The 27212-nt window shown below is 36.2% G+C and overlaps 1 protein-coding gene across 1 annotated transcript in view; it reads right to left on the reverse strand.

The window, feature by feature from the left end:
* Positions 1-4509: 4509 nt before the first annotated feature.
* The window catches only part of LOC140709591 (uncharacterized), a 95852-nt gene continuing 73149 nt past the window's right edge, over positions 4510-27212 (reverse strand). The window contains exon 2 of the mRNA XM_073008677.1: positions 4510-4990. Coding sequence (XP_072864778.1) covers positions 4510-4990 — 481 coding nt within the window. The remainder of the gene's footprint in view (positions 4991-27212) is intronic.

Raw genomic sequence — 27212 nt, forward strand, 5'->3', positions numbered from 1 at the left:
AAATTTGTGTTTATTATCTGGATAATACTTTAATTAATGCTATCTTGAGAAATAAATATTACAATTGAGAGACTGTATAAGGAGTATATTAGCATAGAATAAGCAGACTTATTTCAGTTATTTTTTTTTCTCTGAAACTTTGCATATTTCTACAACTCACTGTACTAAATAATGTGAAACCAGTATTCTGTGCTCTCTGGGTCACTGTCCCACTCCCTGAAGGAAATAATAGCTTTTCTAATGGCAGCCGCCTACCTAGGCTTTTCTTGCCTCTTTAACTATTAATAATTCACCCCATGGCAACTTGAGGCACCTTTTTAAAAGATCAGATTATTTATCTCTCCATTAATCACTCTAAAGTAAAATTTTATAATGTCATCTCGTCACCCTTAGAAAAGAATTGCTAGACAAAACATAGGACAAGTGTTATGTTTTAAGTATTATATTATTGCACAACAAGTATTGGATGAGACAAATTACACCAAAAGTAATTATCTAAAATCCCAATTTAATTAGGCAGCTTCTATTTTTATTTGCTAAGTCTGGCATCCTAGTTTAGCTGATATAGTAAACCCCTTTTAGTGGCCTACACACCCTACCCACTCTGGCATCTGCTGGCTTTGACTGCATCATGTTGTATCAGTCTCTACCACACTCTTCTCTATTCCTTTGTTTCACAAACTGCAAGGTGACTCATCAGTGGGTTGTGAAGTCAACTCAGGAGCCTGTCTGTGTTTAACTAGAGAGAGAGAGAGAGAGAGAACAAAACAAAATTAAAGAAAGGAATAGAAACAAAAGTAAAAGTGCATAACATGTAGTAAGAGAATAATGCTTCATAAAACTCTAAGCTATACACGTGTAAGTGTGTGTTTCTGGTGTCTCTAGGTGTGTATTAGGTGACAATGTAAAATTAATTTTTTTACTGTGGTTGAGGGTCAAGTATTTTGAAAGCCACTGCCTAGCCACATTGCCCTTTATTAAACCTGCAAGTGCAAACCACTTTCCTGCTCCTGGACCTTTGCAAGACTTTTTTTTCCTCTGCTTAGAATGATTCTCCTCTCCATAATACCTTATTCCCCTCATGAGTCTGGCTCCTTGTCATTATTGGGTTCTAAACTTAAATAGTATCTTCTTAAAGAGGCTTACAATAGTGGAATATGTTGAGTATTGAAGAGACCTATTCACCTTGTTCTAACGATCTGTGGCAGGCAAATATATTTAATGTAAGATAAGTCATATACCGCTCCCCACTCCACACCCACACACACAGCCCTCCAATATTATTTGAATTTACTATTAAAGAAAAGTTGGTACTTTTCTGAGTTGGTTAATACTATTTACAGCAAGTAATGACACCTATTTTGGAGGTATATTTTATTTTCTCTCTTATTTGTTAAATATGTTAGTTACTGCAATATCCCTCAAATTTGTTAAATAGTGTAACCAAGGAACTGAAATTTACTTTTTAAATTACTTCAATTGATCTAATTATTTGTATAGTTTGTTATAGTGTGTAGGTACCTGATTATTGGAATCTAAATTTTTGTGAAGTGTTCTGTTTTTAATCCACAAGAGGTATTCACATCTCTTAGGGTAAAATAATTTACAGAAATCTGTTTTGAGGCTCAGAGACAAATTCTTCTTGAATATGCTTACATGTACTAAACAGCTCTGATTTTATCCTAAGTGATTCTTATAAAAGCCTTTGCATAATGCCACTCTTTTCCATTTATATAGACTTCTAAAAAAATGAGCCTGCTTGTCTTCCAGCTACTAACAACAGATGTGCTTAGCATAAAACATCAGAAGTGAATTGTGCAAACTGTAGCTAAGATCTAGTAAAATTGGAATGAAAATTTGCCTTCGAGGAAGCTATCTGCTATTTTCTTCTGCAAATTTGTTTCATATTCTCCTTAAAGATGAGGGGGAAAGGATAAGCTCTCAGTCATGCTTCTGTATTAGCATTACATCTGCTTACAAACTTTAAATATTTTTTTGAAAAGTTTCATTTGGGTCCTTGTGTCAGAGACCTTCAATAAAAGATTTGTAATTTAAAAGAGTTGAGATAATCTCCTATGGCCCTTTGACTTGAAGAAGTCAGTTTTAAAATTCAGTTACCTCTGTCATAGAGACTTTTCAACCATTAAGCAGCTCTTTTTAATCTTTTTTTTCTAAAAACTGCTCAGGATTTAAATGGAAGCAATAATGTAAACTGAAAAGCATATGCGACTGCCTCTTCTAATTTATGACAAAGAAAGCTACTGCACATGCTTCTTTTAATATTTATAAGCAATTTTCTAAAATATTATATTCTAAAAGCACACTGATTTTCCTTTTAGTAGTAATTGTGAGAGGTTTTCAAATTCCTAAGAGCAATCTTTGAATTTTATCCTGATTGTTGGGTGTATTATATTTGTGATAATAATTGTGGGAGTATAGTGTTTATTAATAGTATATTTCCATAGTATTTCAAAACTTCTGAAGCATAAATTTATTCTTTTAAGTTCTAAACTATATTTTTTTCTCAAAGCTTTACAAAATGTTTTGCTTTTGAAATTTTAACACACTAAATTCAACTTTCTAACTAGGTTGTTTCGGCTTTTCTTTATCTCCCCAAGACTTGAAATCTTTTCAACTAACTTTCTTAGTTGACTTTGCTCAACTATGACAAGAAACAACTAGCTTTTTATTAAATCTACTAACCATCAAAAAGCACAATGTTGATGTTTTGTAGCAGATAAAGTAATGCTTTTCTCATAGAATAAGACTTTACTTCAAATAAAAGTAATAAAATTTTGTTTATTGCTCCCAATTTATCCTAGTACATATTTCCAGAAATACTATGCAGCCGTGCAAGAAGTTGACCATAACAGTGGGTACCCAATATTTTGTTGAACTGATTAGTTTTGTAATATAAATTGCATGAAGACAAACCAAAAGTTTGTTCCACATTAATCCACTAATAAAATTGATTATTTGATTTGCTACTACAGTATACATTTTAAAAACTAGTTACTATTTGAAAAATTGTTTCTGACTTGTGGTTGCCCAGATATCTTGATTGCAGAACAACCCCATTCCTGAATGTAGGCACCGGGCAGCCATTGTTTTCTTCTCGGAACTTGACAGTTGCAATAATTTAAAGCCAAGTCTTGATGCTTTGCTAAATTAGTTATTCTTTTCTCACAATATATAGTCATTGACATTTCATAACATTTGAGCATCTTGCTCACACTTTCAGTGAATGAACGTGCCACTGAAATCGCAACAGTGACTGAAAATTCAAGGAACTGCAATAATTTTGATGACCCTGAATTAATTTTTTAATATAGAAATTTCTATGAAAGGAAGGTAATAAATACTACTAAAGAAATTGACCATGACACCATCACATATATCTGTTGTATATAAATTTCAAGATTTCATCTATAAATGGATTAAACACTATACTTTTTATATTGTTCTCAACATTTGCTCTGTGCTTGTGTGTCACGCAATACACTGGGAGTCTTCCAGGTGTGATTTTCATCATTTTAGCTTTTTCCTACTTCTGTGTTGCCCAAGTTACGCAATTCAGTAGCAAGTAGCTGTGGTGTTAAGTTTGCATGTTAAGGCTTTCCTGGAACGTACTGAAATGTGTCCTTCAGCATGTCCAGTTTTAATACCTAACTTCTCACAAAGTGAGAATTCCACAAAGCATCCAGAAATCCCACCTATACTGGAATTTTAAATCTAATATTTTTGCTTATGTACATAATAAGATAAATTGAAGTTATTTTCTTTTTTTCCCAAGCCAAACTATATTCATCTTCTTTAAAGATACTTTCCATAAACAATAATGGTATTTCAGGCAGGACATGGGCAGACAGTCATTAACAGCATACAGCAACTTTCAAACTCCCTTCTTCAATGGACTACCAAAAATCAGAAAGCCACTACAAAACTCAATGAAGCCTTCATCTGATGCTCTGAACAGGGAAGGTTTAGAGTGAGGGTTGACATTTCACATTTAGCATGTTGTTTAATGACTTTTCATGAGCCGACCCTGATTTTCAGGAAGTGAAATGAAAATGGCAGAATTTATCTTAAGATCCACAACCTAGAAACGGGAACCAATACTCTTTTGACAGGTGCCATCTCAGTGGCATCACTGGAAGTCCAGATTGCCTGACACACTGGTTACCAAGGATTGGGGGTCAGGTCCCAACAGATGTCTTGGTTTATGGGAGTTAAGTCTATGCTGAAAGATGGAAAGGGAGTGAGGACATAAAAATGAATTTCTTTTTCCATACCACAAGGCTTTTGTGCCAAGGTGACCATGTGTGCAAAGTCAGGGAATCCATTCTTCTGGGAGACAAAAAAAAAAAAAAAAAAAAAAAATTCCTTCAAAACTAGAAGAGAAAGGTGTTTTCACTACATCAATCCAGGTTCAGAGACATTCTATTATTTACATACGCCCCTTCCACCTAAAATAGCAATGAAGTGTTCTGTGTGCTAACAACATAGATTTTAAAAAAGTAAAACAAGATTCTGCATTTTTATAAAACTTGATAATAATAGTATTTCAAACTGTATAGTCACCGGAAGTACACACTTATCAAAAAGGCACACACTCCACTTGTCATCTCCAGCACTTTCAGCTTTCTGTGCCTGGTCTGTTCTGGCATCTCCATTTTCTGTAGGGTTATTCCCCTCCTTGCCAGCATCAGTTTTTCCCTTCTTCCCTTTGAGTACCTTCTCTCCCTTCTTTGCAGGGGCTTTTTTAGGCTTGGGCTCTGGCTTTGGAGGAGCAGGTTTAGCAGACAACCTCGCGTATCTTCTCTGTGGTTCATCCTTCACCTTGGCTTTATCTCCTTCAGCCTTTCTCTCGGGCACTATAGTGGCGACAACGGCTGGATGTAGGCACTGGGCAGGGGATGCAGCGGTGCGAAGGCTTTGGTTGATCTCGCGAAGTCTTTGGTGTTCTCGCCTTTTCTTCTTCACACTGTTCCTGGAGTTATTTTCAAGATATCAGAAGGCACCTTTAGATCAATTGTCACTTTATGTCTATGGCTGAGTAGAACAAACTTAAATGTAAGGCACTCGGTTTGGCTCTACTAGCTCTGTAAAGGACACTGTCTGTTTGATATAACCAGGATGACCATGAGAATGTGCCTCTCAAGTCTCTAGCTGCAGGGAGCTTAACTGTCCAAGGGCCTAGCAGCAGTGCTTTGAAATTCACACAGGTTCTTGTGCTGATGGACAACTCTCAGGCTATCCCCAACCAAAGATTGAGTATGGCAGCATACCAATGCAGGCCTGTTCCTGGGAGATGCAGCTGTCCTCTGATGCACAACTTTTGCTTGAGGACTCATCTGCCATGCCTAACTGCCTAACTTGCCTTAGATCTACACGGCAGTTTGAAATGCTGCCACACTAACTGATTAAAATGTACCTCCCTCTTTTATTTTATTTTTTAGCAGTATCTTGGTTTAATGAGTCTGTAAGCAACCCTTAGCTGTCTCCCCATTTTCTCTCACAGGCTTTTCCTCTGTGAGATTTCTTTCTCATTAAATCTTATTTTGGTGCCTGCTTCTCAGAGAATCTAAATTAATACAATGACCAGTTCTTATATTCTGAAGTTTTTTTAAAAAAAAAAACTCCATGAATATGTAGACGTATTATTTTTATCACAATAAAGGGCATTGTTGTTACAAAATATTTGAGAACATAAGAAATAATTTTATGAGTAATTTCAAATAATTAGGTGAATAGAGAAGCTATAAATTATAAACTTAAAAAAGTACTCACTATATATCGGTACCTAAAGATGTAGAGATAAAATATAGAGTTTACCTCCATATCACATCTATTAAAATTAACAATAGGAACAAATGACTTAACGCTTTTAAATAGTTTTGTGGGGTGATTACATTATCATGTAATCCATAAGAGTTAAATATCAACTTAGTTTATATTGAGAGTGTAAGTATAACCATATTTCAAATGTCAAGATTGTAATGGTATATTTGTGTATTTTTCTTTTCTCACTGGAAATCTAGACTAGTCCTACACTGTAAATTCCCCATTAGTCTTGATTTCCTTGAGGATAGAGACCATGATTATTTTACTTTGCATTTCAAGTACCAGTAAAGACCAAATTCAGAGTAAGTGCATAATGAAGGTTCTCACACCTCCCTACTCTAATTGTTATCCAGAGGCCAGGATTAGTGGCATCACTGGAAAGTTATTGGAAACACAGGATCTAAGATTACTTACAGGACTACTGGTTCCAAATTGGCACTTTATCAAGATCTCTAAATGGTTCATGTACACATTAAAGTGAAGGATGAAGTGATACAGAACCCTTGTCTATCCTTTCTATTTATTCTTTCCTAAGATAATCTCAGCTTTAGTAAAATAGTCTTCTCTGCCTCATAGACATTTATTCTGGGAAAACATTTATTTAGAAGAGAAGCCATATTTGTCTAAACTGGTGATGGCATAATTCTGTTGGAAATAAATTTGTTTATTCATAAGTCAATGAGTTAAAAGGGAAAACCTGCCGGAAGGAGAACTTCCGGTCAAGGTGTTATGATTTCAATAAGAGTAAAAACCCTTTTCTTATCTCTGGATGTTGTTGTATATTGGACCTTTAAAAGACTCAAGAAGTGTCTTAGCTTTTTTCTACTTGTCTGATAATGAATCCAAAAAAAGAAGAAAGATGAGGCCATGAAAAACAAAAGACAAATGGAAACAGAACCCTAACCTATTGTAACCGGGGCGGCATTGGTGGAACTCTTGATAACTGAGATAAAACAAAGAAACAAATTGAAACAAAGCAACAACACAAACTTACATGTTTAAGTAAACTAAAATGGAAACTACTCTTTTTTAATCGTTATTTTTTTTTTAATGTTGCAGCTGAGGGGATTCTATCCCATACAAGTTTTGAAAGAATGAATGAATGACAGGAAATGAAAATGTAAGTTCTGTTGCTGGGTAGGGAAAGAAAATATCCATCATTAGTTTTATAGTCATGGTTGCATATTTTTCTCTGCTCAAGTGTTGGTTTCATATTTATTTTCCTGTATTAAAATTCAACACAGTTATTTTTCCTACAAATACGTATTACTTCTATATAAAATCAAATATTCTGTCACAAGAAAAAAAATTGAACATATTTATCATTGAAATGTTTGCACAATTCAATGAGAAAACAAAAGTAGTTAAGTTTGTTATTTGTCTTAAAACAATGGCTATCCTAAATAATATTTTACTTTTTAACCAGAAATATTTACATCAGTTAAATTGTCTAACAAGCCTTCTTTACTCACATAGATATGTACCTCTTGAATTATCTTTATACATGGGTACAATAGTGAGATGAATTTCATGTACTTTTAAGAAGTAATATAGGAAAGAATTTGAGACATTATCATCATTGTCATTATTATTTTTGTATTAGTTGGCCTTCATTGTGTACATTAAACACTAGGCACTATTCTCCGTGCTTTACAAGGGTTAACATATTTAAACCTTACAACAGCTCTGTGAGCTGGGTACACGACAATTATTGCTCCATTTTTTGGATTAAGATGTCTCAACTTTGGCACTACTGATATTTTGGGCTGGATAATTATATACTGTGGGAGGTGCTACTATGTACTGTAGGATGTTTAGCAGCATTACTTGCCTCTGCCTTCTAGATGGGTTGAAAACCACTTTTATAGATTAGGAGAATCAAGCATAGAAAGTATGCAACCCAAATTTCCCATTAGGACTACTGTGCTCATTCCCTCAGTTGCTGTATGTTTTGGAGCCATCAGATGAATCTGTCCTTGGGAATTGTTTACATATGACCTATCACAGAGTTAGACATATAATAAGTGGTAGAGTCAGGATCCAATCTCATGCTGGATCAAGTTTCCATGCTCTTAGCTATAATGCCATGTTGCCTGTCTTATACTTATTACTAATGGAAAGAAGACCGCAAGCAAAAATGAAAAGCTATTCATTTTATTCTTGTCATTTCCTCTGCCTAAAATGCCTTGACTTCCCTATATGTGTTTGATTGATCCCATTAATTAACCTCTCCTTGTCTCATCTTAAATATGCCAGCTGAGATTTCCTGTTATCTGTAGGCTATTTCACCTACTACCAAGCCAAGCAGAATATCAGGATATCTTACTTCATAAATCAGGGAGGGTTAGAGATAGATGTAGCTGTTCCTTGCCTAAATGTCAATGTCCTGAATTTTAAACTCTGTGATGATTCACCTCAGATGAGAACTTTATCCATTAACCTTTCCTTTAATTTCAAGAAGCTTCCCTTTCTCCTTCCTCTAAACAAAATACTCATCTTCCCTATCTTTAAAGTTCACACATATAAATGTAAAATAAATGAACAGAAACACTAAAAATCGCTGAGTTTTCTTCTCTTTAAAAGATACCTTCTTTCTCTTCCTCTGTTTATCATCACACTTCTTGAAAATGTTGCCAATGATTGTTGTACAATGTAGGTCCTGGTCATCCCATTAAAATCTGACTTCTTCCTTATTTTCACTTTTTAGGAACAGTGTTTGTCATTGGAAACCAAAACCTTATTGACTTATTTCCAGATCAATTACTTTGCCACCTCTCTAAGAATGTGATAGGGATGAACAAACACTCAATTTTGACACTCTCATCTTCCATGGCCTATGAGATTCCAGTCTCCTTTCAATCTGACTCAGCTAAATGCTTTTTAAAATAAGCCTATTTTTCATCAATTTCTCTGTGCATTGAGGATGTTAGTGTGGATGTTACTGTGTTCTTATGCCAGGTTTTCATCTTGAGTCGTCTCTTCTGTGCTGCCATGGCTGAAACAACCATACATATGCATGTGACTTCAGAAATCTGTATTTTTTTAGCCTCAGCTCTACTTTTGAGTTCTGCAAGGAGCTAACAGTTCTACAAGAAGCTTCCACTAAAAATAAAACACTGAATTAAATGCTGTAAGAATATCAAATAACTTAATTCACACAACAATTCTATAAGGTAGGTACAATTATTCTCTCTGTACTTCTAGTGCCAGTCAGAGTGACTATCATGTGGGAGCTGTTGAATGATAATACCTGAATTAAATGATTCTCACTTAAATTGTCTTTACAGCAATATCTTCAGAGACCATTCTCCATTAAAATACCACCACAAGGACATTAAGCTGAGTGCTATTCCAGAATAAAAAGCCTGCACTTGTGAACTTTTACGCTTTTGTATGTGCTGTTGCCTTGGCTTGGAATGCCACTATTTGTTGACAATCCAGTTATTTTTTAAGATCCAAATTGTTTCTGTGATGTTTTCCCCTAAATTCCACTTTTTTTCCACCACCACCCCTTGCATCTTTGCTACAGAGAGTTATTCTTTTCAATCTGTCCTATCTCCAAATTTACATATATGTATATATGCATATATAGAAATAAAGTTCTGGGATACATGTGCAGAACGTGCAGGTTTCTTATATAGGTATACATGTGCCATGGTGGTTTGCTGCACCTATCAACCTGTCATCTAGATTGTAAGCCCCACATGCAGCAGGTATTGGTCCTAATGCTCTCTCTTTCCTTGCCCCCCTCCCCACGATAGGCCCTAGTGTGTGATGTTCCCCTCCCTGTGTCTATGTATTCTCATTGTTCAACTCCCACTTATGAGTGAGAACATGTGGTGTTTGGTTTTCATTCCCGTGTTAGTTTGCTGAGAATTGTGGCTTCCAGCTTCATGCTATATGTATTCATAAAAGCATACATAAGTTCTGTTTTGAATTGTGTCTTCTTTAATTCTTTCTTCTACAAATCTGCACAGTTTTTATCTAGCATGTTTTTAGCATGAAGTATTCAACTAAATATTATTTCAATTTAATTAAAATCAAATAATTATCTAAAGCAAATACCTACTTCTATGTGTCTTATTGTTCTATGTGTATATATTCTCTGTGCATTGAGGTACCTCTGTTACCAGTTTGTAATCTATCAGTGTCCATTAGTTAGACATAGTACTTGTAGAATAAATGTATGAATGAATGACCCACATCACTCCAAATGTATAAGGTATTGATTTTATTATTCAATGATTATTTTATATTAAACATTTAATTATCAAATTAGTTGAAAGTGGAGTCTGAGTAGGAAACTTGAACCCAGAGGTACAAGCCTAAAGGCATGAAAGGCTTATTTAAACATTTATCTCACTATCTATTAATTGAGGGATTTTAAATTACTAGCGAAGATCACAAATAGTCATTGTCATGTGTAACAGGGCTAGCATTGAGATACTATAAAATTCAGTCTTTATTTAACAGGATTCAACCTTTACGTGGAAAGATTCCTGCTTTTGATTAAGAACGAATTCAAGCATTATTCAGAGACAATTATGTGAGGCCTAAATATAACTCATCTGTATGTCCTTTTGGAATTCAGGTGCTTGAAGTAAAATCTTGACATAAATAATAGGAGCAGAATTCCCAAATGATAGATACCTTAGTATTATAATAAGTAGAGTTCTATTAAGAAGGAATTAGAAAATATGCAAATTTCTTCACATGTATGCATACTTTAAAAAGTCTTAATAAAATTAGATATTTAAATCAGAGTGAGAAAATTTTAATTTCTAGTAAAGGGAAGAAGATACATAACAATATTTTTGTCTATGATAAGATCTATAATGGAATTACAAAGAATACATAAGTATTTCCTAAAATTAGAAAATAGATTTACTTAGAAGTTTATAATTATTTGTAGTATACTGCAATCGTATTTGTAGATTTGTTCTTAAAGATATTGTGAAAAAGGGATCACAAGTTTGCCAAAGGGAGATATTGCAAAAGGATATTTATCATGTTTATTTAAACATAGTGTAGGATAGGGTGACCTGGTCTCCCACTTTGTAAGGACAAATTCTTGGTACAGTTCAACAGTATCAAGCTGATCAAGCTTGAAAAGGCTATCTCATGTTGATTAAAATCAAAAGTGATATATATAAGTTACAATGCCAATTTATTTTCTTAAAATAGAAATATAACTGCCATAGCACATTTCCTTTAGGCAAGCTACATGAGAAGACCATTATCAGAAGATTGCTGGTTGAATATGGAACCAGAACTGGTGTTAGAGAGGCTGGGATACAGCTGAGCAGTTATATCATTTGAATATTTAATGCCCACAGACTAAAACACCAAATGTATCCATTTTCTCAATAGATTTACTTTTTATTCCATATGAGGGTTCAGTAATTGGTTCAAGGCAATCTCTTCCTTGCTTAATGGTGGATGACCACCGCCAAAATGCCTCCTTTTTTCTTTGTATACATTTCTGACAATTTTTTTTCCAGTTGGCACATTTTTAAATTTAGCAGATAATTTATTGATCCATTTACTGTCAAGTTCTTTTTGCTGGCAAGTGATTCTGTTCTCATGTATTTGTGTATCTGTGATCTTACATACGCTGTGTTGAATTTAGAATTTAACTGCCAAAGTGAAATCTTATTCTCATGTCCCACTTCTTGGTGCAGACATTTTTGCCCTCTCCATGCCCTCATGAAGCCAATGAAAGCATAAGATTAGATTTATAGAAACACACATACACACACACACACACACACACACACACACACAACTCTTATTATTATCGTAGGCTGCATTTCTACTGCCATCATTTTGTAGACCAATAATGGTTAATGAGATAGTATTTCTAAAATTTCCCCGGTTTCTGTTTCAGATAATGACTTTTATTTGGCAATATGGAAAATCTTTATTTGATGTTGGCATTACATTTGAACTGTTACTTACATGTAGAAGTACTCAGTGACATTTACAAGGTGACTCTGTATGTGGCAATTAAGTGGTTGATTAAAAATAACATTTTTACATGTAACCAAATATTAAACAAATTATTTTGAATAAAAGATTATAAATGAATTCAGAAATAAATTGTAATTGGTTTACCTTGTATTTTAACAAATTGTTGAGCAGTTCAATCATTTCCAAATACATCTCAATGTTGATCTTTATACCTTACATATCTCTAAATAGAAATGCTGAAGGAATATATTCACAGTAGGCAGAGTCTCCTGAGAATTAAAACTCTGTCAGTCAAGCTGTGTATAAGGCTGGCATTAAATGTATGCGTGCATCCCTTTTTCTTGCATTATATTAATTTGCTTTTTAAAAAACAACTATGTTGTGGTTTATGTTTGGGATTTGTATTTTCAGTCTTTAATGAAACTAATTCTGAAACACAAAAATAATTTTTCCTAAAATAAGCAAAAATAATTTTTGAAATTCAATTAAAATAATTTTTGTGGGAGAACTAAGGTGCAAATAAGCAATAAATCTAACTTTTTACTATTTCTGATCCACAAAGTTATTGAATTTGCATTGAAAGATAAAAACAAGGAGTTTCCATTTTTACATTATTGGCTTTGTGATATAAACAGGTCACTAACACTTCACTCTTATAATTTAAGAGGAGAAACAGATAATAAAACTCAAAGGCATATATGTCTTATGACTTTCATTGGGTTTAAATAAATAGGGGGCTAGCATTATTCCATGAGTTGCAGAATATAAGAAGTCTTGAATTTAAGAGTCTATCTTTAGAACTCAACCAAAGATGCATCTGCAGGCGCGCGTGCGCGTGTGTATAATGTTATTAACTCTATTAAAGCAGTGTGGCAGTATAGAATATGAGTGTTTCCTGGCAACCATGTTGAAAGAGACTGAACCTTATGAATATTTGGTCCCTTATAAAAATCAAGAATGGATTTGGACCATAATGTTACTCATGTTTCTGGTCTCTAGAAGGTTCTTGGTTACATCCCCTTTGTTTCCCCATAAGTAGCTGTTTCTATTTCTAAGCTATTTTAAAACATTGGAAATAATTCTATTTTCTTATACATGTAGCTCTACTTTTTAAATCTTTTTTAGTTTTTATCTTGTAAATTCATTCTGATGCTGTGCATTTGACCTTAAATTTTGCTTGTATTCTCCAGTCAAACATTATGATGTGTGTGTATGTGTTGGTGTCTGCGCATGCACGTGTGTGTGTGAGAAAGAAGGTAATATTCTCGCTCTTTATATGTATTTAATTAACTTTGTGACTATTTCACTATATAAAGTATATTTGAATTTCTGGTAAGCTAAAGGTTAAATTAAACCTAATAGGATAAATACTTCATTAAATTTATCTTAAAATATTTTCCTTGTTTGCAATTATAATTTTATAAATGCACAACTTTTAAATAAGTTTGTTAGGAAACACACTGTATTTCCTAGAAATGAGAAGTCAATGTTTTGGACCAAATGAAGTTTGTTTGACGTGTGACTAGCTTTTTAAATTGGGAGATCTGATATAAAATCAAAACACAACCTAAAAGTTCAAACTACTATTTAGTTTTCTTCAGAGTATCTCAGTTGAGATAACATCAATAAAATGCAGTTGGGAATTTGCATTCCTATTACAATTATAATTATTGCAGGAACTTGTACTAACTAGCATGAAAAAAATTAATTAATAGAAAATAATTGCTATGTTCAAACAAGATTTCTACGTCTTAGTATTTTTTATTTATTAAATCTACTATCTGGGGAAAACTATTCAAACAGTTTTCCACAGGACTTTGGAAACTCTTGCCATGGTTTCTACACTTAGGAAGGTCAGATGATTAGAAATAGTTTTATTAAGCGATTTGGCAAGTTAAAAGATAAACCAGTTATAATAAATAATTTTTCATTAAGTTTTTTTGTTAGTAAATGTGCAGAAAGTTCTAACACTGGTAGGAGTTTATTGTATTTAAGTTCTATAAATTTGTTGGCGTGTTTTATATAAGTACAAAACAATGTATTTTAAAAATGATGAAAATACATTTTTGATTAATACAGTTAACAAACATTTATTAAGTACCTACTATATAACAGCCATTGTTCTAAGTGGTGAGGATATTCTTGAAAAGTGAGTTAGATAATAAATAATAATTACAAAATAGGTCAGTTAATAAAAGTACTCTGAAGAAAAATAGAGCAAGGTGAGATGGTAAAGAGTGAAAGCTGTTAGGCAGAGACGGAAGGAGCTATGTTAGATGGAATTGTGAGGGAAGTCCTGATAATTGAGGCAGGAGATAGAGAAAGTAAGCAAGGCATCTTCTCCTCTCATGGAAAAGAGTACGTGATGGGTCTCAGACAGAGGCAATTAGAAGAGCGAGACTCTGGGGCAGTTGACCTACACTTGAGATTTTTTTCACAAGAATTTAACTTTAATTCTGGCCATGATCACTTTATTTTGCTAAACTTTGTTGAGGATCTCAGTCTACAAATGTAATTAAAAAAAAAAAAAAGACTCAGAGAATCTTGAAGAAAAATGGACTTTATTTAGCTCTAAAATTTAAAGGAATATAGGGTCCAGGTTCATTGTACTCTCACTTAAGGAACATGTGTGTAACATATCTAGTATTGTGCCAATTCTAAGTTACTTATTTGAAGAGAATGTCAGCTTGGATGTGAAGGGGTTTTACTATAAGAGGAAAGTAAATAAGGATTACAAAATGGCCTAGGTCTTGGCTTAAACACTCCATAATTGTAAATTGTTATTACCATTATTATTACTATTATTAAGAAATTGGGGTTTCACATGAATAATGGAGATGAGTGGGAAAATATAACTGTCAATATAGTGAACAAATAATGAATTGACTAACTGTTAATCACAGTCAAACATGATTTCTAAGTCTTAAAAATCTACCAAAGAAGACATGTTATTTTTGGTGGAATTTTCCAATGCATGATAACCACTGCGTTATGTAAATTCAATAGATCTATATCATCCATGAGAAAACCAAAGCAGGCTCTCTCTAACATATTTATAATTAAAACTATAGATACTTAATTTTCAACCTGTTTTATTTGCTCCTGCATTAACTTGCTGGATGACTGTGATTTTCATGCTCCCCAAACCTCAAGAGTATTGTAGGTTTCACCACTGGAGGCCAGCACTTTGTTGTTTAATTCAAAGGGGGCAAGGGATGACAAATATTTCATCCCTGCACCCTCCCCTACTCTCCACCTATAGAAGTTACCTAGTTGCTTATCTAATGCAAGAACCCTAGCTACCATGTTCAGGCCCCAGTAACTGCCACTGTATATCAACATGTGAAGGGACTGAAATTTCAGACAAGGAAGCTATCCAAGGAGAGGCTACTAATAGCACTCTAAGCGCTGACACTGATCCTCAGAGGTGGACTGAGAAGCCTTGGAACTAGAGATGGCTACCAAGGAGACAGGTCACAGGACCTGGTCCCTAACCCTTTTCCTGTAACTGTCTAGAAGATTGGCACTATGAGCTATCAGACAGAGATAAAAACTAAAAATCATAGCTTTGGGGGGCTAGGAGCCCAAAAGAAAACAAAACAAAAAAACAAAAAACAAAAAGAAAGTTAAAAAAATAATAATTTTAAAAAACAAGATACAAAGGGAAGAAGTAAAAAAAAACTTACAAATATCATATTAAATTAAAATAAATATATAAAATCTTACCCAATTGGACATTCAAAAATTATTTGTAAAAATTACATAACAGGCCGGGCGCGGTGGCTCACGCTTGTAATCCCAGCATTTTGGGACTCCAAGGCAGGTGAATCACAAGGTCAGGAGATTGAGACCATCCTGGCTAACACGATGAAACCCTGTCTCTACTAAAAATACAAATAAATCAGCCAGGCGTGGTGGTGGGCGCCTGTAGTCCCAGCTACTCGGGAGGCTGAGGTAGGAGAATGGCATGAACCCGGGAGGTGGAGCTTGCAGTGAGCCAAGATCACACCACTGCACTCCAGCCTGGGCAACAGAGTGAGACTCCGTCTCAAAAAAAAAAAAAAAAAAAGAGAAAAAGAAAAAAATTACATAACAAAAGAGGTCAAAGGGCACTGATTGGCTTTTGTATATCTACAACACAAGTTCTAACATAACTTTACATTTGCTAAAAGATACCAATTGAACTCACAGAGCTTCATAGACCAAATACTGGGTCTCAAATATAGTTACACCAAGGGATTCCACTAAATCTACATAAAATATCCTCTATCATTTTAGCAAAATAACTAAATATAAAATACAGGAAAAATAAGTATGCTTCATTTTAACTATCCTCTTGCCTAAATTTCCCATTGTTATAGTACTCATTACCCTAAAACTTTTCATAGTGGGCATAGATACACTGATGCAATGAGTAAAAAATGAAAAACACACTTTTGACACTTGCAAATTGACTGGATGAAATGGAATCCCATAAATCCCCAGTTAAAACAGCTAAAATGGCCCAATGTAAGTTAAAACAGGGTCCTCAAGGATTAAAACTTATTACATAAGACCTAACTAGAGGTAATTATGCCCACTACTTTTTTGTTTCATAGCCCAATTATACCTTTTATTAAACCTAGAAAGAATAAATGCACCCCAAGGTGAATTATTGTAGAGGCTTTAGTAACTTATTCTTGTGCTTCTTAATAGGTCTTTGAACAACCTATGATAGCTATAAGTTGCCCATAGGCTTCTGATAGCAAAATATTGCCCTTCTTGTCTCCAGCCTGTATATCATTAGAATGAAAATTACTGGCTGCTTTCTGTATTCTTCTGGAAATAGAGCCTGTCATATATCCTGAGTCTGTGACTCTTCATAGCCAGCTGCCCATTATGCCTTTAGCAATGAAAGTAATACATCAGAAGCTCTACATAGCTACTGAGGCCCCCTTGATAAAAGGTGGAGCCAAACCGGGGCCCCTCTGGTATATTCCATCTCTGGTAGGGGATGACCTCTCTGTCCTCAGTCTATTGCCAGATGCAATAGACAGGGTGCTGGGAGAGGTCATCCCCCAAAAAGGCCCCTTGGCTACCTGTACCTGGGACTCCCTTGGAATTAACTGAATGAAAAGCAATAGGAATTGTAGACTGTACAGATGTTGTTTCCAGCATCATTGGTGAAGGCGGTGAGTGGAATATTGCTGCTTTCTATCTCTTAACCAGGATGTCATGATAAAGGATTGGATGCCACTGACCAAACTTCAGACAGTCATTGTAGGACTGGATGTCCTGATCAGCAAATACCTCATCTGCACATTTTTAGAAACTCTTGGGCCATTGCCTAAGAGTTTCTCCCTTTGTGGAAATCTCTTGTCTTACAGAAACAAAAAATGTAAATCAAGATCACACGTATCACTACATATACTAAAGCCACAACACAAGGTCTCACCAGGACACTATTCCCTTTGGAGTTGTAGACATTGCTGATCATGACCAAGACACATATTTCACTTCTGAAAGTACACAGTGCTGGGCTTTTGAAAGACTTTCCCTAAAACTTTCATTTTCCTGATAGGTCCCAGGCAGCTGGTTTAGTTGACAGTCCAACTGAACTCCTCAGACGATGTCTATTTAAATTATGAAATGGTAAGTGGAGACATAAATGGAGACATAAGTGGAGACATAAAAGACCCATTTATGTCTCCACATAATTTTGCCCCAGGTCTTAATCTTTCTCAAGACCTGTTAGCCAACAAATACCTCACACCAACTCAAAACAAATAAACACCAACAACAAACCTCAAAAAACCTTTTCATGTCTTTTTAATATATTTAAAATAGAATATGTCTAACTTCCATGTAAAGACTCTTTACATACTAGGTCCTTTAGTAATGTCTCCCCATATGCCTCCCCAAATTATCTCATGTGCTAGGAACCTGTTCATCTGTTAGGGAAATCATTTGAGGCTGCATTGCTACCACCCAAATAATCGTCTTCAATATTCAGATTAAGAAGAGGATAATTAATCTGGGCTGTCCCTCTGATGGTCTAATTTAATTTAGTAAATTGCAATTAGCATTGCAATGATATAGTTTGGCTATTGATTCCTGCTCAAATCTCATGTTGAATTGTAATCTTTAATGTAAACGTGGGGCCTGGTGGGAGGTGTTTGGATCATGGGCCCTCATGGCTTGCTGTTGTCTTCATGGTAGTGAGTTCTTGAGAGATCTGGACATTTAAAAGTGTGTGGCACCTCCCCTCCCACACTCTCTCTTGTTTGTTCCTGTTTTTGCTATGTGATGTGCCTGCTCCCCATTCACCATCTGCCATGAGTGTAAGCCTCCTGAGGCCTCCCTATAAACCAAACATATGCAAGCACTATGCTTCCTATAAAGTCTGCATGCAGAACTGTGAGCCAATTAAATCTCTCCCTCTTTTCTTTTCTTTTTTTTTTTTTATTTTTTGAGACGGAATCTTGCTCTGCTGGGTCAAGGCTGGAGTGCAATGGTGTGATCTCGGCTCACCGATATCTCTACCTCCCACGTTCAAGCAATTCTCCTGCCTCAGTCTCCTGAGTAGCTGGGATTACAGGCGAGTGACACCATGCCCGAATAATTTTTGTAGTTTTAGTAGAGGCGGGGGTTTCACCATGTTAACTAGGCTGGTCTCGAACTTCTGACCTCAGGTGATCTGCCTGCCTCGGCCTCCCAAAGTATGGGATTACAGGCGTGAGCCACCGAGCCTGGCCTTCTCTCTCTGTTTTTTTTGTTTGTTTGTTTAATATTTTTTTTTAAATAAATTACCCAGTCTCGGGTATTTATTTATAGCAATGCGAGAATGGCCTGGGCTGGGCATGCACGGTGCTTCATGTGTGTAATCCCAATACCCAAGGTGGGTGGATCACTTGAGGACAGGAGTTTGAGACCAGCCTGACCAATATAGAAAAACTCCATCTCTACTAAAAACGCAAAAATTAGTCAGGCGTGGTGGTGCACACCTGTAATCCCAGCTACTCAGAAGGCTGAGACAGGAGAATCGCTTGAACCTGGAAGGTGGAGGTTTCAGTGAGCTGAGATCATGCCATTGCACTCCAGCATGGGCAATAGAGCAAGACCCCATCTCAAAAAAATAAACAAGAATGGCCTAACACACACACAGGATCTATCTGCAGCAAAACCCTTCTCATCACCTATATGGAAAAACCCCACAGACAATAAGAGCTGCCAAAAATGGAGATTAAACAATTAACTCAGTAAATAAAATCACATTTGAAGATAGTAATAGAATCAACACATTATCCCATAATTATAACACCAGAGAACCCCTCCTTGGTAATAATATATGCTGGAGAAAAATCACCATCAAATAACAAAAGCCTGTCAAGTACAATTGCGCACCAACTTGTTGACTATTCTTGTTATTATTGGTCTGAGTGCTCTCATTGCTTTGCAATCTGGAAGCTCAAACCTTCCAAGTAAGTCATTGTTTCAACCAAACAGGACAAATTCTGAGGTTTAAAAGCTCAGCTGTGGCTAACACAAGCCCTTTATCATAAACACATTGCTAATTTGCCCTCATCAACCACATTGACAACTGAAGAAAGGAGGAGACCATAGAAATTGGCTAAACTGGAGGGTCTGCCTACAGGATAATGCTGGAGCTCCAACAGTAGCTTTGGATGCTTTAATTGTCAAGCAATGTAACACTCTATTAACCACACAGACCCAAATCAGGCCATATAATTTAAGACCTATTTGCAGTGAAACCCCTTTCATCACCCATCTGGGAAAACTTTAAACTGTTGGGAGAGTTTAGATCTGGCCGTGTTTAATTGAGATGACTCTCTTACCAGTCAGGTTCTGGTACTTTGATGCATTATGGCAGTATCACCTTTCCAGGTGGAGGTCTAGCTGTCAAGCCCAATATTGTACTCATGTTCACTCGAGTGGTATACACTTGGGAAGTATACTGCAGTCCCACATCTCAGACAATATTGTCCAAGTCCAGAAGCTCACTTCTAGAGATGAAATCACCTCAATGACATTGTTCCAACCCAAGACCTGTGTCACAGGCAACTTTGCTCTGAACACTAGACTAATGCCCCAGCAACACCCATGGGCAGTCTCTCCTAAAGCACTGACAAGTTGGACAGGGAACATGTGTTTCTTTTATTCTGCTGATATTAGGGAGCTCGCTGTTTGCTCAATCAATGGCCTGGTGTATACCCTGATACTTCCATTGCTAGAGAGAAATCTGGTAGATGCTCCACTATCTGCACTGTTCTGAAAATGAATGGAGATTATTACTTTCCCCAAGAGGCAACTATCGCATATTGGTAACACACTTCTAGGAGGAGGACCTTTCACTTCCAGGTGCCATCTCTTACATCCTGTCCAGCTTTCCACAACACTTCCCATGCTTTGTCTCTATGAGCAAAGAACCACACCCTCCCCTTAGCTATAAAACATATACCATTAATCTTTACATACCCCTTACTAAACCATCAGTTAATAGTCTCCAGTACTGTAACTGCTACACCTGCCACTTTGACCCCAAGAATATGCCAGGATATTATTGTCAAAAAAAAAAAAAAAGTAACTCCCACTTCTAGTGCACTTTTAATCTCCACCAAGATATTGTTAGATACCTCCAAATTTTCAGACTTATTTCCTTGGCTAAGGCCATATAAATTGGAAACTTGGTTACTGGCTGACCTACAAGAATGTCTTATTCCTCTACTTGCTTTCCACCTTTTTACTATCAACATAAAAATGTTTTCTATGCTGTTTAAGACAACTTCAGCCTGATCCTCTGAAAGTCTTCTTTACTATAAAGGCCACTCAAATGCCCCAAATAATCAAGCTCAAAACTGGGATTGAAACAACAATCAATCATATTACGTTTTGATTTTTAAAAAATGCTATTTTGACCCAGTTTTTAGGTCCTGACTAGGGACAAATCAGTTTTCCTTCCTGAGCAACTAATTAAATATATGCTCAGCCATTTCTCTTATCTGATTCTCCCATCTTGGGCCACTACACACCTACCTGCCCTAATCATCCTGTGGCCAAGTACAAGACATCTAGAGACAGTGTTATGCCTTGATGTGCAGAATGTGATTCAAATCAGCCAATCTACACTCACAAAACCCAGCCAATTATACTTGCTTTACATAAGCTGCCCCTACAGCTCCAGCTTGCTGCTTCCCTATCTCTGAGTACAACCCTATTCTTGGGTGTGACCCTGGCTGGCAGCCTTCTCTCTTAAGAGCTGTAGGTAGCAAAGAGTTTTCTGCCTTTCAAACTAATCTTTAAATTTTATAACAATGTAGCCAGTAGAACATTCTCTGGTCCCTGTTAAGAATACAGAATTAATCTTTGACTGTGAGTGGGTGTACTAGGTCACATTTTCTAGCCAGCTAGAGTCACTCCGGATACTTTCCTACGCATCCTCACATTTCATTCATCATTCCTACAGACAGAAACCAATTGTGATCACTTGACTTTGAATCACATAAAAATTCCAAAATTCAATATAATTTGGCCTACAAAATAGCAATTTCAATAACCTAGTTATACACGTATTCTAATATAGGGCACACGGTGTGAAACACCTACGAACAGTTGACTGCTTGTCTCTCCTCTCCCCTACTCCTACATGTTTCCCTATCATTTTTATCAAATACGAGTTAGTGAACAGGCTAATTATAGTGATAACTCTTCCCTAATAAGCTATCTTCCTATGGTTCAAAGGTAATACCTGTGTGCTGTCCTCTCTCTGCAGTACACAAGCAAATAATGGTATACATCTACCAGGTGGTCCTGGCAACAAGGTGTCTGACCATATTTGCCTTCTCCTTCAAGCTATGGCTGTGAAGAATAATTTAAGATTATCTTAATTTAAGATTATCTTCTGTATTCACATGTTCCCATTGCTGGTTTTCATCAAGATACTTGGGTGTAATTCCTGGTAAAACAATCACAGTTGATGTTAAACAAGGCTCAGAGAATTCAATTTAAAAAACATCACACACCGGGGCCTATCATGGGGAGGGGGGAGGGGGGAGGGACTGCATTGGGAGTTATACCTGATGTAAATGACGAGTTGATGGGTGCAGCACACCAACATGGCACAAGTATACATATGTAGCAAACCTGCACGTTGTGCACATGTACCCTACAACTTGAAGTTTAATAATAATAAATAAATTAAAAAAAATAAAAAAATAAAAAAATAAAGAAACTAAAAAAAAAAAAAAAAAAAAAAAACCCAGCAAGATTTAGAAAGCAAGCCATGTGGCAGAGATCATGTATTTTTGTTGAATCTTTGGAGCCAAAAACTTAGAAAGGTCAATATCAGTAGCAGCATCAGGCTAAGAGCATCTTGAGTTTTGGAACACATAGGAGTAGCAAGTTTAATCTCCTGTTAAGACATTTGGGTTGGTAATGTTTGGAGAGGGAAGGGGGGACAGTGTAGAAGTCCCTACTTTAGACTTAAAGCATAACAAATGTACTACAATTCTTCCGTTCTTCTGTTATAAGAAGGTATTGCATTGCAGATTATTGAATGCTGATTCTGATATCAATTAGCATAAATACCTTGATTCCAAATTTTCTCTGCATTCCTATTTCTTAATTCTTTTGGTAAGTTCGGATGATTTGCAGTGCTTGATTCAGGCAGTTTGGAAAGCTTTGTGAAATCTTATCATCATAGCTGCAAAACCTTTAATCTCCAAGAAAATCTTTAAAGAATAAGAAAACATTAATAGAATAATGGAATTAATTGACCTCACAGACAAATAAACATCTTCCAGAGACCTCAGAAACTAAACAGTAAGAGTGACTGAGAGCAGAAGAAAGAAGAGCAAGAGAAGAAGGTTGTGTAATGTGAACAAAAATTATACACACACACATACACACTCCTCACTTTTTATTCTACAGAAAATTGCCATATAATCAAATTCAATTATTTTTCAACAAAACAATTTCAATGGGCACTTATACAGAAAGCAATTTAATTCCTGGGAGTTCTGGTTCCATTCTCCTTCACTGGCCAAAATGCCCAGGAGAAGAGGTCTTCAGCCACACCTTTCTTAGGTAATCACTTAGGTAACCCCATTCTCACCAAGGATCAACTATTCTCACCAATGTTCCTGTCTGACATCCAGGCAAATTACAAGGGATGACCTTGAGGAGGCCCTTATAACAGCTATGAGATTTCATCACAAGAAGGTAGCTCTGAAGAAATAGTCCATATATGATCAATTAAATGAGAGGTAAATTTAAAAAGTTATAGGTGATTTCAAGCTTTCAAATTTGAGCATCCGATGTGACAGGAAAATAAAGGACGATTACAGTTATTTTTTTTTTTTCACCATTTCCTCCAATGAATAATGGGAGCAAAAGTCAGATTGTAAGAGACTAAGATGTATAAAGCATAGCCGTGAGAAATTTGGCACTAAGCAGAAAAATAGAAGAGTATTAAGTGAATTTACTTATTTGTTGTGTGTGTGTGTGTGTGTGTGTGTGGAAACACATGTAAATTTGGTTATTCATAATAACATAAGGGAGAAATATTTGTCTACACGATGGCATATGAAGAAAAGGATATTATAACCTCCCACTGGGTTCATTTTGCCTGCTGCCCAGATAGAGTCGATTTACCAAGACAGGGAAACTGCAACAGAGAAGAGTTTAATATATGTAGAGCCAGCTGAGTGGGAGACTGAGATTTTATTACTACTGATCAGCCTCCCCCAAAATTCAAAGGCTATTGTTTGTTAAGGATAGTTTGGCAGACAGGGAGCTAGGAAATGGATACTGCTGATTGGTTGGGGATGCAAACATAGGGTATGGAAAACAGTCCTACTGTGTGAGTCCTCTCTTGGGTGGGGGCCACAGAGGACTCGCTGGTCCAGGTGGGGCCATGTGGTCATCAGAAATGAGAAAACAAAACAAAACAAAACAAAAAAACTGAAAGAACATCTCAAAAGGCCAATCTTAGATTCTTCAATAGTTATGCTATTTATAGGAGTAACGAGGAAAGTTGCAAAACTTGTGGCTTCTGGAGTAATGGCTGGTAATCATTTAACTACACCTATATCTTAGAAGAATTCAGCCCCCTCCCACCCTCTTTTTATTAGTTTTACAAAGGTAGTTTAGTTTTGGAAAGGGCTATTATCATACTACAAACTATAAATTAAATTTTTCCCAAAGTTAGCTTGGCTTGTGCCTAGAAATGACCAAGGGTAGTTTGGAGGTTAAAGGCAAGTTTGACCAGGTGCAGTGTCTCACACCTGTAATCCCAGAACTTTGGGAAGCTGAAGTGGGAGGATCACTCAAGATCAGGAGTTTGAGACCAGCCTGGCCAACATGGCAAAACCCTGTCTCTACTAAAAATACAAAAATTAGCCGGGCATGGTGGCGGAGGCCTGTCATCCAAGCTACTCTGGAGGCTGAGGCGGGAGACTTACTTGAACCCGGGAGGTGTAGGATGCAGTGAGCCGAGGTTGCACCACTGCAGTCCAGCCTGGGTGACAGAGTGAGACTCTGTCTCAAAAAAAAAAAAAAAAAAAAAAAAAAAAAAGCAAGATGGAGCTGTTTAGGTCAGGTTTATTTTACTGTCATAAAGGTAATTTCAGTATGAAAATAGATAGAAAATGTCACATTGTAAAAAAGATAAGATTAAGCTAAATCCAAGGAATCACCTATGGATATAGTCTCCAGCTGGAAAATTTGGCATCAAATGTCTATTTCAGAGAGACTTCAAATAAAAAGGAATAGTACTTAAAAGATCAGTATTGGTAATTTGTGAGTTAAATGATTATTCTTGTGACTTACTCTTTTCCCAGGTATTGTGTTCACAGGGTTCCCTGCATATAAAATTATTGCTCCCTAAATTTCCAATCTCTCCCTGTGTATTTTATGGAGTTTAAGTGCTAAAACTTCACAGGATTTGAAACTGAATGTGGGTGTGTTACTAGGACTTGAGAACTCTAAACATTCTATTACTATACTGTGGCCCTGTTTTCACTTTTACAACCATATAACATTCTTCAAAAATTAAAAAAAACACACAAAAACAAACAAACAAACAAAAACCATGGAGCTACAATGGGTTTTAACAAATAAACAATGTAGTCCCAATTATATCATTCCCTTACTTAAAGCCATTCAGTAATTATTCATGGCCTTTAAGGGATGTAAAATCATCAGCTTAGAATAGCAGCTTTCTTCCCCTCCAGTGAATGCATGATATGCTTTCCCTCTTGAACTTCATGTTTCAGCCCTACAGTTACAAGTGGTATTCCCTGAACCCAGAGCCCTTTGTGCATATGCCCTTCACACTGTCTTTTCTTTCCCTTCCACCTCCACCTCTGTATCTCAGTGAACCCCCAGTTCCCCAGATCTCCACACAGCACACACACATTCGACGGGATAATAACTGCTCATCATTTCAGACTTAGGCCTGTTACTTACTTCTTCCAGGAAGCTCCACCTGAACTGCACTCCCGAAACATTCTTAGATTCTTGTTTTCTGGGCACTGACTGTAGTCTATTTTAATGATGTACTTACTTGCCTGTTACTTGTTAACCAGAAAATAGGTCCCTTGAGATCACCCTTTGTCTTTTTATAACAAGACTACCATGTATGTCACATAATAGGTGAACAATAAATGCTTATTAATTATATACCTGTTTCTTACATATAAACTCTACAGCCTTCGTTTTTGAAATAGTAACCCAAAGAGACAGAAACATATTTCTTACTTCTTGTTTTTGATAGTTTACGTTAATATATAGAATAAATAGCCTTCATAATGAAAATAAAAAACAACAGCAATTTAAGTAAAACACAATAAGATAGGAAGAGAAAATTCATTCTTCTAGTGTCAGCAAACAAATTTCTCAAAATGATTCTTTTTTTGACCCCATAGATAACATCAAATTCATTTGTAGTTTTGTTATACTTATTTGGTTCAGGGTATTGTCAGTTTCAGTGTTTCAAGGAACAAAAGTCCTTGAGGCCTGATTTGGTTAGGCTTTGTGTTCCTACCCAAATCTCATCTTGAATTATAATCTCCATAATCCCCACTTCTCAAGGAAGAAACCAAGTGGAAGTAACTGGATCATGGAGGCAGTTTTCTCCATGTTGTTACTGTGATAGTGAATGACTTCTCAGAAGATCTGACAGTTTTATAAGTGTTTGATAGGTCCTCCTGTGTTCATCACCTTCCTATTGCCTTGCTTCCTCTTTGTCTTCCACCATGACTGTACATTTCCTGAGGTCTTCCCAGCCATGAGGAACTGTGATTCAATTAAACCTAAATTTCTTTATACATTACCCAGTCTTGGGTACGTCTTTATAAGTGTGAGAATGAACTAATATAGTATATTGGTACCTCAGAGTTTGGGGTACTGCTATAAGGATACCCAAAAATGTGGAAGCAATTTTGGAACTGGGTAATAAGCAGAGGTTGGAACAGTTTGGAGGGCTAAGAAGACAGGAAGATGTGAGAAAGTTTGGAATTTCCTAGAGACTTGGAGGGATCAGAAGACAGGACGATGTGGGAAAGCTTGGAACTTCCTTGAGACTTGTCGAAGGCTTTGACCAAAATGCTGATAGTAGTATGGACAATGAAGTCCAGGCTGATGTGGTCTCAGAGGGAGATGAGGAACTTGTTGGGAACTGAAGTAAAGGTGAACCTTGCTGTGTTTTAGCAGGATTTTGGACTTACATTAGACCTGTAGCAATTTTGTTTTGACTAATTTTTCTCATTTGGAACAGGAACATTTTACACAATGTCTGTACTCCCATGGTATTTTGGAAGAAACTAACTTGCTTCTGATTCTACAGGCTTCTAGGTAGAAGGGACTTGCCTTGTCTCAGATGAGACTTTGGAGTTGGACTTTTGGGTCAGTGTTGGAATGAAATAAGACTTTGGGGGACTGTTAGGAAGGCATGATTGGTTTTGAAATGTGAAAGGCACATGAGATTTGGGAGAGGCTAGGGGCAGAATGATAGGTTTAGGCTTTGTGTCTCCACCCAAGTCTCATCTTGAATTATAACCCCCGTAATCCCCACATGTCAAGGCAGAGACCAAGTGGAGGTAATTGAATCATGGGGACAGTTTCCCCCATGTTGTTCTTGTGATAGTGAGTTCTCACAAGAGCTGATTGTTTTATAAGTGTTCATTTGTTCCTTCAATGTTCATTTTCCTTCCTACCACCTTATAAAGAAGGTGCCTTGATTTCCCTTTGCCTTCTGCTATGATTGTAAGTGTCCTGAGGCCTTCCTATTTTTTTATTATAATTTGACTCCTAATTTGCCCCCTCTAATTTCCCCATATATATATATACACACACACATATAATATATGTATTCCCCACAAATATTTATATTTCTATCTATA

Source organism: Chlorocebus sabaeus, chromosome 21 (genome assembly GCF_047675955.1).
Source record: "Chlorocebus sabaeus isolate Y175 chromosome 21, mChlSab1.0.hap1, whole genome shotgun sequence".
Classification (NCBI taxonomy): Eukaryota; Metazoa; Chordata; class Mammalia; order Primates; family Cercopithecidae; genus Chlorocebus; species Chlorocebus sabaeus.